This window comes from Gopherus evgoodei, chromosome 8 (genome assembly GCF_007399415.2).
Source record: "Gopherus evgoodei ecotype Sinaloan lineage chromosome 8, rGopEvg1_v1.p, whole genome shotgun sequence".
Lineage (NCBI taxonomy): Eukaryota > Metazoa > Chordata > Testudines > Testudinidae > Gopherus > Gopherus evgoodei.
The window spans coordinates 105218166-105234927 of record NC_044329.1 but is presented as its reverse complement, the minus strand read 5'-3'; the positions used below and the strand labels follow the sequence as shown (position 1 = coordinate 105234927).

The 16762-nt window shown below is 43.4% G+C and overlaps 1 protein-coding gene across 1 annotated transcript in view; it reads right to left on the bottom strand.

Moving 5' to 3' along the window:
• The window catches only part of AGBL4 (ATP/GTP binding protein like 4), a 1406381-nt gene that overhangs the window by 301013 nt on the left and 1088606 nt on the right, over positions 1-16762 (bottom strand). The window contains 2 exon segments of the mRNA XM_030571608.1: positions 4923-4994; positions 4997-5011. Coding sequence (XP_030427468.1) covers positions 4923-4994; positions 4997-5011 — 87 coding nt within the window.

Sequence of the window (16762 nt, the reverse complement as noted above, 5' to 3'; positions counted from 1 at the left end):
GGCTCCAGCGGAGCCGAAAAGGGCCTGTGAAACTCAACACACATAGAATACCAGACTGAAAACAGTGTAAAAATACACACAAATAATACAGGAAAATAATACAGAAGCCTACATTCCAACCTACTCTTCACCCACCCACTCACACAACAGCAACAATTCTGATAAGCCTAGCAACCAAAGATTTAGGGCATTGTTTTCCCATGAGTGATAGAGCAGGTATACACACTTAGATGTACTGTATAGGTTATTAAGCCCATTCTTACAAAAAACACATATTCCAAAGTACTGTTTTAGTTTTTATAAAAGAGAGAGAGAGAGAAAGGAACAAAAGATTGTTAATGAATCTGAAAAGGTCATTCAGGATTCTTCTTTTTATTTTTAGAAAGTAAGTTCAGGGTTAGTATCTTGGCAGCTGCAGCAACTGTGAAATATTAAAGCATTTGTTGTCGTTCGCTGAACGAGTGGCTGGATGAACTACTTGATGGATTCTTGGGAGGTCTGGCTGGGTTGCTAGTATTTGCCAAGGAAACAGAGGGATGACATCCAAGCCCAGGATATTTTATGACATCTGCAGGAGTAAGGGCCCTTGCTTACAAAAAAACAGCTTTTAAAGGGAGTAGTTGTAACAGCATCAGCACTAAGCAACTTTCAGTTGAAAAAGAATTTGTATCATTTCATACTGGCTGTGGGTAATGTATCAGATGCATACACAGGGCCACGTTCAGAGGTGATGGCTAAGGGTGGTGTAAGTTACTTGTCAGTGAGAGCATCCCTGCCAAAGAAGAGGAGGATGTAACACGGTGTGGATTAAATTCTCCTGTTAGTTGCCTTTCATGCTACAGCCCTCTCTGCCTGCCCCACGGCATATAAATCACACCAATTCTGGACTTCCTTAGACTAACAAGGGGAAATTCAGAAAGGACGGGTAAGGAGGTGTACATCAGTAAGTGGGTGGGAGTCTCACGGAAGCAGCCTAGCTTTCTTTGATGTAAATCTCCCACCATAATGAACAAGAAAACAAGTTATTCGGGCCAGAGAGAGATCCTTGTCTGTACACTTTGTCACACAGCACAGTGAGGTCCTTGCACACTACAGCGGCAAGCAGTGAAAAAGAACCAACAGAAATAGCCAGGAAAAATCTATTAAGAGGTCTGTAGGAGATGTAAATTAGATTAATTTAGAGACCCTTAGATTCACTTCTAACTATCCATTGTGCCACCAGATTGGTACATAGTGCTCCTAGCATGTTAGATCTGCCCTTGGTTTGACTACTAGCTGATGGACTCAATTTGCAAGAGGTAAATATTCCCATTTAATTCTAGTTGCCTACAAACTACTACATCCCCTGCTCTCAGACTACTCAGTATTGCTACCGGACAGTGCTCGCCTCCCACCCATTTTGCCTGACTAGCTGCTTGACAGCCAGTACGATATGCATTTGAAAGAAAGGACTTTGTGTCTCAAGAAAAAATTCAGATGCAGCAGAATACAATGTATTGGCCATACAATGATATATTAGGACCTGACCTGAAGTAGCATGATTTACCGTGATACTACAGGATGCAAAGTGCCAGACTATGAAATGAAATTATTGGTTTAGCGATCCATTCCAGTAAATTCAAGCTGCATCGACCTGATCTCCATTTCTAGGAGGCAAAGGGTTTGCATAGCCGGCAAGGAAATGTCCCATTTCCCTTCTAGACACAGAGAAGTAGGCTTACCAAAGTGACAGATTAACCCTTTCTGTTATAGTGGGCCAAGACTTATAATGGTGTCCCCTTGACCTTAACTTCACCCTACGGTGAGAAGTAAAAAAATAAAAAAATCCTTTACCCTGGAATCTCCTGACCCAAGTTACTAAATCATTATTTCCATAGTGCCAGTGGGATGGCCATTTTGAAGGCAAGAAAGACAACAAAAAGAACCTCTCCGCCCCAAAGAGCTTCTAATCTAACCAGGCCACACGGATGGCAAACCAGAGGAGCAGGAATAATTAGGGCATGCTTTGTTAGTTCCATTTATGTGTTTCTCCTTGTCCATTTCCTAACTCCCACTCTGGATAGTGGGCAGGACGAGAGTTTTCAAAACCCTTCTGGGAGGAGCGTATCTAAAGGAGAAAGTATTGTGGGGGAGGGAGGCAGGGAATGTGTGCATGAGGGTAGCATGCAAAGATGCACTTTTGACAGCAGGAGACGCAGAAGTTGTGTCTACTCCAGAGGATTTAGGTAAAGCCTTGCTAGGCTTCAGAGCCTGAGCTCCAGCCCAAGAGTTGACAACACAGCTATTTTGGAGCACTAGGCCGAGCCCTGCAAGCTGGGCTGGGAGGCTCACGGCTGGGAGCTGTGTAGACTTAGCCCTAGTGAGTTGAATAGCTTCTGGCAGTCCTGCTCCGGTGTCAGTTAAACATGCCCTGAGCTCTCCCAAGCTGCCTGAGTCTTTCTTATCCTGGTACACTCACTGGTGCTCAGATCAGATTTAAATGTGACCTGGTGAAAAAAAACCCACAAGATATCAAGGATCCCCACACAATGGTGCTAGCACAGGACAGACTGTTTAGCCAGAGTTCTGTACTGCAGACAAGGGCAGTTAGTCACGAGGCTTGTGAAATGCAGACAGACCCTGGTCCTTGGCAGGAGGGGTCAAACCTTGGACCTTTGAAGCTTAATGCATGATCTTAAAGCCACCTGGCTCTTAGCCGAGGCTGTTGCAGACTCATCAAACTCTAGCTGGGCTAGTTGCCACTGGAGGGGACAGAGCACCACACCAAGCAGGCCTGGGTTACACCTGGACACGGTAAAGGGGCGTGAAGAGAGATGAATGGAGATGGAGGCAGGGATTAGGAAGGTGAGGGCATGGAGACTGAATTGAGTAAAACAGCCAACCAAGACTGAGAGAAACAAAAACAAAGAGTTTAAAGGAAATTGGCTATGCAACCTCCCCTCTCTCAGCGGTGGTTGCTTCCTCATTGCTGTTGCTTCAGGCCTTGGCAGCTACAGCCCAGCCCCTCCCTACATCAGATGATGTCTGCACCCAGATTCACATTCCATCTAATCTGTGGGATTAGCCTGCCATATCTGCACGGTATAGGTTGTATGTGTAATCGCTTCAAACCATCCAGGAGAAATCTGTAAACCAGGCAAAACTGCCATGTGCTGAATGCACTGGGTTTGGATTCAAATCTTAAACTGAAATATCAAACTCTGCCAAAATGTCTAATCAGATTTCTAAAATAATTTCTCTCTCACTCCAGGAGCTTAACTATCAAGGATCCTATTTCTTCCACAAAAATTTCCAAAGCTAAAGCTAATACTTCATTTTACTTTTAGCAGTATCAGAAACAATGTTGAACTGAACTTGAAATGCACTCCATTTCGGGGGGGGGGCTGTTGCTGTGATTTCCAAATCACTCCTTATGACACTAATTATACACACAACGCAACTTCATCTGCACTGAGCAGAATGGCTCAATGCACGGTGGGTTCACTCAGCTCAGATCCTTGCATTGCTGAGCGAGTCACGCGTGCATTGTAACTGCAGTCAGCAAGTTTCTGATGTGCTTCTCCAAGACTGGCTTGCTTTCTTCTCCCCCCCTGCCCCTCAACTCCCACTCTTCTTTCCAGAGCATAAAGTCTTCTGGAAGACCATCAGAGATGACTTCCATCTAGTTCCTTCATCAGCCTACATTTGCCACCTCTTCTGCACATTTTGCTCCTTTCCTAATAAATTTAATATCACAATATTTATAAAATATCCCCCTAGCAGCGTGGTTCAGCTCTGACCTAGCAGGGGCAACACAAACAGTTACACATAGCATCAAACTAAGTCATACAGCATCCAATTATAAATACACATTAATTAATAAATACCAAGTGCCCTATAATCTCCTATATTGGCAACTCCAGCATAGGAGACGAAGACACTCTCTGAACCTCCATTCAACGAGTCTTAGGCACTGTTCTGGCAGGTGAAGGATATTACTTTCCATGCTGCATAGTCCTGCATAAGAGGTCCAGTCCCCAGATTAGCAGATCTCATGGGATCCATGAAAGTGTAGGAAAATGGGTTCTGGAGGGAAGGTGCTGCAGAGAACTATTGTCTCCAGCCAGGGAGCCTCTGGAGAGAGGGTTCCCTCAGAGGTATAGAAAGGTATAGAAAGGGAAGGATTAAAAGAGAAGACACTCCTGAGGCGGAAATGTTAGATTGATGTGGAAGTCTATGAAGCAACTCTACATCCTAGTGGGCTACAGCAAAAGTTCCAGCATCTGCTAACCTATGGAACAATAGCTCCCTGGAGAGGTGCAGGAGACACACCATGGTGAGGGACAAAGGGAGAAGGTCCTGAATCTATATCAGTCCCTCATTAAGGCCTTTACAAATCAACAGGGCCAGTCACAAATCCATCTGCTGCATTGTAAGCAACCAGCAGAATGAGCACAGCATAAGCGGTGACTGATGTGACTTACTTGATATACAGGGCCAGTTCCTCAGCTGATACAGTAAATCAGCATAGCTCCATTGATTTACGCTAGCCAAGAATCCAGCCCATGGCCTCTGTTCGATATTGGGGCCCTATTGCAATCTCTAGGCATCGTTACTAAAATATTTTAAGCCTATACAATGAAATTACATGAAAACACACTGGGATTATTTTTACCCAGAATCAACCCTTTGCAAACATGAGCTGGGCAATTTTCTTTCTATTTTTATCAGTGCTGTCAGCCACTGAAAGCTCTGCTCTTCAGAACACCACCTTCAAACAAGTAGGACTGTTTCTTATAATTAAACAGATGCTACCAGGACCCACAGTGTGCTGGCCCGAAATGCTCAAGGAGCAGAGGCCAAGGAAAAAAGAGAGCCTGGGAGGAGAGAGACACCTCCATCTCGGGGTTTTTATTCCAACTGGTGACTCTGCAGACACTCACCTTGGCATACAAAGGAAGAGGGAGTTTCTCCCGGGTGGACACGGGCAGTGATGAACACCACTTTCTGCTCAGTCCCGACCGCAGGTTTACTGCAAAAAGAGACAAAGATCCTTAAATTGGGGCCCTATGCAGGATGCAAAGGACCCATAATATTAAAGCGTTATCCTTTTATTAAAATGTTCATACATTATACATGGGGATAATTCATAATTAAAGAAAGCAGCATTGCTAGCTATTCATATCATGCACTATGAAGACGGTTGGCAACAGCAAGGATTGCAAGTCTAATGACACAAAGCCCAGGCTGCAACAAACACAGTTAGTTTCCTTTTTAAAAATAAGATTTACTACAGTGAGTTTAACTGCATTGTAATCGCTCGCTCACTTGTGATAATGTCCTCCTGGGGTGACAAGAAAAGCGGTGGGTTCCATTTCCATTCACATTGTTAAAGCCCAATTGCACCCCTGCATTACATTTAATACAAGATTTAGCATGGTGCCAAATAAAGGTAAGGCGCTGGGCAAATGACAGTTATTAGCATGCTTTCTTTTTCATTTATTTTGGCCTGGTTTTGCCTCTATCAAACATAGACCAGAGATATTCAAACTCAGCAAGGCATGCAAACAAACAAGGACTAAATGCACTGAGGAACACTGGAGAGAATAATCATTTTAAAGAAACCACTTCACCCTGCACAGAAACGCAGTCACCTCTGGGGTGGAACATGACAGCTATTGAACAGCACACGGCACAACAGTTTCAAGTTGGTAGGGATGAAGATTTTACTGTATCCATTTGAAATTACAGAAAGGTGGGAGGGAGCTGTAGTAGTTAGAATGTAACCAAAAATTTAGCCAGGACTCAAAGGTTAACATCTTACAATTCAACCCCGATATAGGGATAATAAAATAAAATACTTCAAAACGATATTGTCCTGTCTGTCTATTAAAACTGTAACTCTGTGGGGTGGAGGGCATGTTTTCTTCAGTTTGCCACAGGGAAAGTGCTTACAACAGGCAATAAAAAATACACCTCTTGCAAAAAGGACCATGGGAATTGTAATGACCATACGAGGTCAGTACCTCAGGTATACATCTCATCTAGATCTAAAACACTCAAGAGGGGTAACACTTAAAGCCAACAAGACAAAATTGTGGCAGACATCTCTATTTTCATGCTAATCCCTTTCAAGTAGACAAAAAGTTTTAAAATATAGAACAAATCTAAGATTCACAATGAATTTTTAATTACTCACACAAACATGATGTACATACACACACAGGGAGAGAAATACGGCTCTTTTAATAGCAATCAAATTGTGAATCCTGATTTTTTTTTAAACTTTTCTCGTTTACAGACATTCTAATCCCAGCCAGGGGCAAATCCAAACCCACAAGGACAAAAAAATTAATAATAATCAATATGCTTTCAGTTCTTCTCTGGAGGCAATTGGACCAGAGACCATAGCATGATTCTTTTATATTTCTTTAGTCCTTCTAAATGTCCTACAACTGTTCAGCTTGCAACCCAGTCATTTATTCAGTCTTTGATGCACTAACTTTGCTCCTCTCTGGTGTGCTTTTGAGCCCCAGAGGCAGAGAAATATAAGAAAGAATGTCTCTGACAAAAGTAGCAGCTGGTGGGGTCAACCCTGTCTGCTGAAGAGAAGTGGGAGGCAGCAGAAAAGAACACAAGAACATCAGCAAGAACCTGATGACCACCCCGTGTCATTAGCATTAACACTGAGTAATGCAGGAGGAAGGAGATAAATCAGCACCCAACAATGTCAAGTGAAAAGAGAAGCCCAGGATATCTCCTGTAACTAGAGCTGCATTTTCTTCTATTCAAAAAAAAATGTCTAGCATTAAAGGGGCAGATACTCAGCATAGTATATATAACCAAGGCTAATCACACAAAAATAAAAATGAAATTGAATGGTGTCGACAATTTACACCAGGTAAGACTCTGCCCCATGTGTTTGAGATGACACATATAATACTTTATATTATAGATACACACACACTTTCTCTCTTTATAATTATTATTAAGATTAGTAGATAAAATTAATTTTCCTCTAATGCAGGAAAGAATCTTCCCCATTTAGGGCCTGATCCAAAGCCCACTGAAAGCAATAGAGACATTGCATTGATTTTAGTGGGTTTTAGCTCAGACCTTACATTCAAACCCCATACAATGTCTTTCACTCCTCTTCCATACACATTAGGGAGGGTCAATACAGCATGAGCTGCGAAGGGTGGGTTAATTCCTTACTTCATGGAATCTGGTAAATAACTTCTTGCAATATATTTATCACAGGGAATATATACTTACACAGTTTCGTGTTAATTTCTATACAGATTTTCTCTCATTTTATAATTAAATTGTCAAGAACAAGAATATATTAAAAAAAGTCCTCACTTGTGATCTTAATAATACCTTGGAGTACTCATAGAGAAAACACTTTTTAAAACCAGTGTACTTATTTTACTTGCACTGTTTATCACTGTTAGGTGTCTGATTAGTTTTGGTTTGTTTACTTTCTGGTTCACTCCCCATTGCTTGGGTTGCAGAACCTGCAGGAAAACACTTAAACCAAAATTCCACTGCCCTCCCACTTGAAAGTCATGACATTATCCATTAAAAACATTTTTCTTAAAAAGTACATTTGGGAAGATTGTCTTTAAAAGTAACTTTTGAGCCTAAGCATATTGATATTGTCTTTTAAATGCAGTTAGTGCTTGTGACAGATGCTGGATAGTTAGCGGTGGAAAGCACAATTCTCTGTTTAACAGATCCATCACAAGATGCAGGATCACCTATGCTGCCATCTAGGTGTCCCCGAACCCTAGCCTGGAAGAGACATGTTGATTCGGGAGACATGAGTTCAGAATCGATTGGCCTGTTCAGTAGTTCAGCTTGCCTGCAGAGGCTGGCAATCAGGAGACCAATTAGGGTTGATGTGGACACTTGTCCACAGATTATTGGACTACAAGCGCCATACTTTTTTTCATGTTGTCCATCAAACAGCTGTCAGATAGCAAAGACAAGAGACTGGATCCAATGTTTGGGTTCAGACCTAACACCCATCGTCTTGAGAATTTCAGAAGTCTGCAGTCACCAAGGCTTTGAATCTTTCATCAGACCGAAATTCACATTTCAATTACAGACGTGTGTATATATATTTGCACAACCTTTTTGAAACATGGGCTGTTGACAAAATAACCCAATACTACACTATCTTTGAGTCTCTAGTACTTTAAAGTATAATCTGAGCTGCTGTGAGCGTTTTGTACTCAAAATATGGTTAGTTAAAAACATCACTAAGATTTCCATGGAGTGAATAAAACCTCATCACAGAAAGAAAAGTCTATTCCAAAGCACACCACTGTATTACATTTCACTCCACCGTCTCTGAGTCCACAGAACTACTCTAACATCTGTGTTGAAAGTTAACACTGATCTTATTGTTGTCCTGATTACCTGGTTTCTACCTCATTAAACTACTTTAACAGCATATACTGTACTCTGGTGTTTCCTGAGAGACCAGATTAGCACCTAATTCAATTTATATTTTTGTTCTTTCTGGCCGCAAATGTCATTTCAGGTAGGATTGCGTGTCTCAGCAACACTCTCAGCAAGAGAAAGCAATTTTGGCCACCCTTGAATCCCTTTGGGCTTGGTAGGGTCAAGGAAGCACAAGTGCGTTGTGCCTGTTCATACTTTGTTCGGAGGCCTCCTCCCACCAGCTTCTTTTCTGACATATTGGCCGAACTGTGTAAAGAAACCTGCTGCCACGGGCTGCATTAGGTGAAAATGATCCTACTTGGACTGCAGATACACACATGCAAGGACTGAACCAAGCTTTCGAAAGGACTGCTGCCAGCATTTTTGCTTTTCTATTCTCTGTTGGAGGAAGTGGCATTCTAGGTATCAAGCAGCTGCCAAAGTGCAGTTTAGTTCCTCAACTACAAACAGTAACTCCTGGTTGTCAGCAAAGCCAAGTAGAAGCTTGAGGGTGCCCCCACCCCACTGTCCATTTTCTCCAGGTTCACCTGCTGTTCTGGTGTCTTTATCTCTATTTCTAGAACAAATCTAAATAGGAACAAAACCTTCCCATTGTCTCATGACAATTTCAGCGTGGCCTGCTTCCAGTCAGGCCCAAAATATCACGGCATTTCATGCTTTTTCAGGACTTCTGCCCATACCTGGAATGCAGGAGAGCCTAGGCTCCTGCTGATGAAAAAACTATTTTATAAAAAGTAAATTGAATGTCTATAAACCCTCCCTGTCCCCAAACTCTCCTCACCACTCGAAAGGTTACGTTTCAGTTCTGGAGACGCTGGCACACTCTTGTTTTAATTGCAATAGATTGGCCTATCGGTGTGTACTTTCACCTAGAGAGACAAGCTGGGTGAGGTAATAGCTTTTATTGGACCAGCTTATGTTGGTGACAGAGATGAGTGACCTGAAGAGGAGCTCTTTGTGGCTCAAAAGCTTGTCTCCCTCAGCAACAAAAGTTTGTCCAATAAAAGCTGCTACCTCACCCATCTTGTGGCTCTAACATCCTGGGACCAACATGGCTATGACACTGTCTAACCTAACTCCTAGAGATGGTATCAAGCTACAAAGCATGGATTTTGACCCATCCTCTCCAAAGTTTAGGTGCAGCATTTTCTTCCAGAGCGATCTCAGCTTACTATGGCCCTGATTCAGCAATCAATTTAAGCCTATCAGCATGTTCTGAAGTTCCCTTGAATTCAAAGGCACTTAAGTGTGTTTTGAATTTAAGCATGCACTTAAATGTTTTGCTGAATTGGGGCCTGCACAGAAAAAGCTCTCTCTGAGATCGTCATTGCAACATCATTTTACTCTTGGGAGAGCAGTCTACTATTTATCTCCCATAACCCATTCTGTGCCCCAAACAACTTCTTTTTACATTTCTCTTAAAATCAAAGCTATTTTAAAGTGTTATTTAATCCCTTTACTCTGACAGCATAGAAATTACCAGGACCATTACAATGGGCCTGTGTGAGTGTGTACTTTACTGATGTGTACACTGACCTAATATCAAATTGATTCTGCTGACCAAGGAAAAATGCAAATTGGATATTATATTTGCATGCTACTTTTATTGTGCCCTTGCGTCTTCATAAAAAGACAAAGTTTGGGCTAATAAAAATAAAACATTTCTGGAGCTCATATAGGCAAATGTTTACGTTGGCAGGTAACAAATTGGTTTGTCATTTAGGGGAACATAAAGATCATTATAATCATCCTTAGGCAGAATAGGTTGGTAGCTTTTGCTTAGCTGTTATCTTTCATTTGCAAATCAATTTAATGTAGCGCACTGTCTCAAAGGCAGGATGACACAGGATTAACACTTTCCTTGTGTTCTCCCCTCCCCACTGCCCCTGACTCAGAGACCTGGGAGTTGGACTAGCTTGAGTTCCAAGCAAATTAAATGTATTCTAGCTAGAAAAAGAGAAAAGAAGTGTTTAGATGTATGTTATGTGTGAGAATCCTAATGGGGTGTAAACAGAGGAAAAGACCCCTCCCAAAACATTCTGAAGGTAGAGGCTGAAAGAGTTAAACAACAGATCTTTGTGCCACTAGGGAAGTGAAGTATTTTTTACCCATGAAAGCTTATGCCCAAATAAAACGGTTAGTCTTTAAGGTGCCACCAGACACCTTGTTGTTCTTTTAGGGCTCTGAATGTGTAGTGAACATATGATCTCCTTGCCTAGATGTTTCTTTCTTCCTTTACTCCTTTAGTCTTTTGCAACAGTGTCTCTTTCATCCCTTCTGACAACCAATGATCTCCACCAAAATGCAGCAAAGAGAACTTTGGTGACAGTTTAACTAGGCAAAGACGATGCAACAGCCTGAATTCCATTTACCAAAATGATTTGACCTATTAAAATCCAGAGGAGTGCACCAGTTCCACTCCCCTTCCTCACCACTTCCGCTCCTAACCCCCACCCCTTTATTTCAAATGGCAGGGTATTTTGGAGGGGTTCTGTGCAGAGGGGAGGTTATGTAAAATTGTTTCAATGTTAACACTCGACTATATTTTCAACTTAATAGCCCAGTGAGAGGATATGATTGTAAAGCAAAAGGCCAGAAATATCTCCTGGTAAAAAATTTCTGAAGCAATTTCAAAGGACAACACTTAGCTACTTGGAAAATCAGAAATGGCAAAAGATTGTTTAGCAGGTTCTCCTCACCACCCCCAAACCCATTTGTTTGTTTTTAATCTTCAGGAAGTCTTGGAAGCAAACATTTTTTCCATCTGAGCTTCATGACACTGTCATGCCTGATACTCCTCTAAGGAAGGGAAATTAAACAGCACGCAAAGACTGCTAGTTTATACTTGTACGTCTTTTTTTTCAAAGGCTTTGCATTTAGATTATTCATCATCATCTGAACTTTGGAATGTAAAATCCCATGAATAGGAATAGAAAACAGGAATATGAACAGCACATTATTTGACTCAAATGGCCAAGGAGATGGCAACCTGCAATTAAGGTTGCATAGAGTAGCATTTAATGTCACCTACCTGCATCACTATCACATCATAACAGTTTAGCAGACAGGGCCACAGCCTGCTTTCTTTTTCCCTTTCCTGCTTTGATATTTATAAAGTCAGGTTGTAGTGCATATAAACCCCTTCCTCTCCAGAGACCAAGGGAAGGCAGTAAATTATGGGAAGGCTAAGCGGTACATCAAATGTGTCTCCTCAAAGCCATATATCATCTTGTTAAATTTGATGTATAATCCCAGAACCCCAGAAATCATTCCAAGAATCACAGAAAATGCAGAAGTGTCCTTCAAGTGATATAGTACAAGTAAAGTCAAGTCTACCTACAGAAAAACATTCTAGCTATGTTTTGCTAAAAGTCTCCACTTCACATGGGACCCTCTAGACATTGCTCCCTAAAGCACGGCACAACAGGCATTCACTTTTTCTGCTTGGACACATTGATATGATAGATGTACATCTTTTGTTGTTGTTGCAACATTAAAGCACAAAATGAACAAAAAACACTTCACCTTTTTTAAAAAAAAGATCACCCCAATGGTCTACTGCCCCTTCAGTGCAGACGCTCTGCTCCTGTTACCACCAATAATAGCTCTTTCCAAGAGAAGATCCCAAAATGCTTTAATGGGACAGAGACCGTTCCTTTGTTCTGTGTTTGTAAAGTGCCTATCACAGTGGGGTCTTAGTCTATAACTAGGGCTTCTAGGTGCTACAACAGGGGTGGGCAAATTACAGCCCATGGGCCAAATCCAGCCCGCAAGCCGTTTTAAGCCGGCCCCTGAGCCAGTCCACGCGACTTGGCTGGCCCCGCTCCAGGGGATGCTGGGTCCGGAGCCACACCCCTGAGCCTCTCCCCATACCCCAACCCCCTGCCCCAGCCCTGATTCCCCTCCCGCTCTCCAAATACCGTGATCCCAGCCTGGAACACCTTCCTGCACCCCAAACCTCTCATCCCCACCCCCACCCCAGAGTCTGTAGCCCCAGTCAGAACCCAACCCCCTTCCCACACCCCAGCCCCAATTTTATGAGCATTCATAGCCCTCCGTACAATTTCTATTCCCCGATGTGGCCCTTGGGCCAAAAAGTTTGCCCACCCCCGTGCTACAATAATAGATTAATAATAACGATGATGAACTAAGCCTCATAACCCCACGGTGAGGCAGGGTTGTAATATTAGCTCCATTTTTTAGATGGGGAAACTGAGGAACAACAGTTACATGCCCTAGGTCTCACAGAAAGTCTGTGACAGTTTTGGAAATGGAACTCAAACTGCTCAAGTCCCTGCCTTGTCCCTTATAGCCACAGGGCCCTCTTTCCCTTTTGCACGTACAGTTGCTGCCCTTGTAGCATCCCAAGTCATCCAGGCTAAAATATACATGCAAGAAATTCCCATTTGTGGCTAGTCACTGTTCCCTGCCCTTGATTTCATTTGTCTCTTATGTGGTTTTTTAAAATGGGGACTGAGAGGGGATGTCTGGTAAACAAGTGCTGCAAGGCCGCATGCATCAGCTCTCCCAACTGTTGGAGGCTAAAGCCAAGTTGGCTGCTCCAGGTGTTGCTTCATTGAAAGATGAGAGTTATTTACTGCAGGAAGAAAAGTTACGTTCTAGTGAGCACAGGGTGTGTTGCCAGCCAGGGCAGTCTAGTGGTTGGAGGAGGTGTAAGGCAATCAGGACTTGTGCTATTTCCAGTTCTGCCACTGATTTGCTGTGTGACTACAGTGCTTGAATTTTCCCATGCATTAAATGGGGATAATCATACCACCTCAAAAGAGAAACCAAAGCCTCATCAATTAGTACTCAAAAGCCTGCTTCTAAGGCCTCTTTGTGCCATTCCAGGGGTACAAAAGACACTTCAATCTGTCTTAAGACAGCAGCTTGGGATTCCCTTGACAAGGGAGCTGCACTTGGCCCCACTGGTGTAAGGAATATTTTAAAGATGATAGGGAGTATGCCATGTGTAGAAGAGTGGTATGCCAGAGCAATGTGTTCCTGCAATCCTGGAAGCTGGATCCATGGACAATCTTGGCTGCTTAACCACTGGCATATTAGAGCAACCCTGAGGCTGCTCTACCATGTGCCAGAGGTCAGTTTGTCCCTTCGTAGCCCCCAGGATTAGTGAGGAGGAAAGGTGGTTGAAATCCATATAAAACCCCAGACTCAACCAGATAAGCCAACTGCAGGGATCTGTTCTGGAAAAGACTATGGCAGTGCAAAATATTCATCATTACATTGTGATCAATAAGATAGCTGAAATTGCTTTCTGTATTATTACCTTTCAGACACTGATTTGGAATGACATGAACTTCTATGAAGCACGGACTTCATGAAATACTGAATCTGGGAACACAGACCTATAAAATGGGAATGAATAACTGCACACCCGCCAGATTAGTACTTGCATGTTAATGGACGGGGCACATGTGGTATTCTAATTATTTTTGCCTTGTATTGGATCCTCCTTGTGAGGAATGAGTGGTATGGACAGGGTTAAGCAAAACAAAACCTTCACTGAACAAGACTCCAGGAGAAAGCAGTGATCCCTCAACACCAAAGCGAGAGGTGTGCTGCAAAAGAGCTCCGCTTCCCTTGAACTATGACTGCATAGTCTCTACTAGTCCAGTGAGTGGTCAATAAAAACCAACCTGCTGAAATTAGATTTATGAAAGGCGGCGTTTCTCAAAACGTGAAGCTGACCGCTTTTCGGAAGCTCTGACCTCTTCTTCCAGAAGAGGTTCAAGCCAGCATGAAACAAAAAGGCAAAAGAAAAAGATTATTCTCCTTTGTGCTTAGGATTTACCCAAGTCAGAATTTGGTATTAAACGTTCAGCACTGAATACTAAATGCTCAGTGGATGGTCCCTCATTAACTGAGCCCAATGATGAAATGACTCAGCAAGAAAGAAAAATAGCAGACCGTCCTCAGCCAGGACTAAAACAAACACCTCGTACGCACCATCCCCACCACTAATCCAGAGGTAGGTTTGCTCTCTTTAGTCAGACATGGCGTCTGCTCTCTGAGGAGTGTTCTTAAGGTAGCTGCCAGAATGCCATCATGTGACTTTATCCCAACATGCAACAGTGCTGAAAGGCCCATTTCTCCACTTTTACCCCAGTGTCATTTCATTGATGTCACTGGTGTTACATCTGATTTACTCCCGTGTAACAGACAGGAAAATCAGGATCAAATCTCCATTTTATTATGTATGGCAGATTATATCTGGATTTGTTTAGACCCCCATTCCAAGGTTGGCAGAGAAGAGGTTAGCTTTCTCTTGCTACAGCAGTGGTCCCCAAACTTTTTACCTCGCGCCGCCCCCACCTTACTCCTGTCCACACCTTCCCACTCCCACCTCCTGGAGCCAGGAGTTGGGCCATGGCTCCAGGAGTGGGGGACATGGACAGAGATGTAAAGGGGCTGGACTGAGGTGAGCAGCCAAGACCCTGGGTGCAGTGCCAGCAGCAGAGCTGGATGGCACTCCCTCCCCGCCCCCATGGGGGCTGACCCGCTCCCCAGCCATGCCCCCTCTTAATGTTCCTCGGGGAGTCAGCATCCCCTTAGAGGGGCGTGCCCCACAGATTGGGGACCTCTGCTCTACAGTTACCAGCACAGAATATAATGCTGGACCAGCTGTGGGAAATGATTGAAGTGCCCCCAGCACATTGTCAGCGGAATGTGGGGTGCAGTTTGGAGAGGACTGTCACGTGTGGAGTGTCTTAAACTGGTGTAATTTACACCGTTGTCCAGCCCCCCTCCCTCAGTGAGTAAATTACACTCACCACTGAGGCGGGCACTGGGTCTGGCAGTGAGCATCATGGAGGCTCTCTAGGGAGAGGGGCAGAGCTGAAACAAGAGCCAGGGGAAGGGTTTCCCTTCCTGTCTAGCACTGGCCTGAAGTGAGCCAGGCCTTCTATCTTTACTCCAGACTTTGGCTGAGGGAAGCCCTGTTATATGTGTTTGTCCATTAAAGCCAAAGATGAAATGCCTGCCTGTCAAAGGGGCAGGGATCCTTGCTTGCCCCTTGAAGGTACAAAGAGAAATATAACAGGGCTTCCCACATCAAATGTTCTTTTCACTGACTTTTACAGCAAGTCATAGACTATCAGGGTTGGAAGGGACCTCAGGAGGTCATCTACTCCAACCCCCTGCTCAAAGCAGGACCAATCCCCAGATGGATTTTTACCCCAGTTCCCTAAATGGCCCTCTCAAGGACTGAATTCACAACCCTGGGTTTAGCAGGCCAATGCTCAAACCACTGAGCTATCCCTCACCCAAAGGTGTTTAAACTCTATCAAGGTGTATGGGATCTTCTCCTACTCCGACAGGGTTGTCATATGGGATAATATACCATCTTCCTCACAATGGGCTAACAAAGGCTCCTCATACGGACGTGATTCCTCCTTACAATGGCTCTGAACAGCACATTAACTCTGTGTGCATGCCAGTGTCTGCAAATTCTATTTCACTGTCCTTTCTGTGCCATAATTTGTTAGCTATATCTTTCAGAGGGGCATTTAGTCTGAATAGCATACTGAATATCTAAACCCATTCATGTTTATATTACACACACCCCTTAATGTGTGAGGATCATAAAACCTGCCTTGCCAGCAAGCTGTATTTAAAATAGATACAATCTCCCACAAACCTACAGAGAGATTTTAATTAAAGTCAAAGGACCCTTTAACAGAAAGAGAAAAAAAAAATCTAGCAGAACAAGAATTAATTTTAAAAACGCTCCATTTTGAAGCCAAGCGGATTGCTCTCAGCCATCGTGTATATAAAGGATGGGGCATGTCAAAGATGGGAAACTCAAGTGAGAGATGCTGTAAAACTCCAAAAGGACAGGAAGGGTGTTTGAGAACCAGACACTGCAATTTCTGGAGCAGAACTATTTTGCTGCATACATCATATTTGTGCCTGAAAAAAGTTATCCAGGGCAGGGGCGGCTCTTGGCATTTCACTGCCCCAAGCAGGTCGCCAGGAAGGCAGTAGGCGGCTCTGGTGGACCTCCCGCAGGTGTGCCTGTGGAGGGTCCGCTGGTCCCGCGGCTTTGGGTTCTGGAGTCCCAATTTGGCAGGGAAAACAGGCTCAGAGGTAACCTCAGCACATCAGGTGACAGTCCCAAGGGGGTCTCTGTGACCAAACCTGTCACACCTGCCCTCCTACTTGTACAGGCAGCCTAGCACACTTTTGGCATTACGTATATATTTAAAACAAAACCACATTACCAGCAAAAGGATAATCTCATTTACAGTATGTTGCATTATAGCCACTACGACAGGAATCCTTAACCTCCTTACAT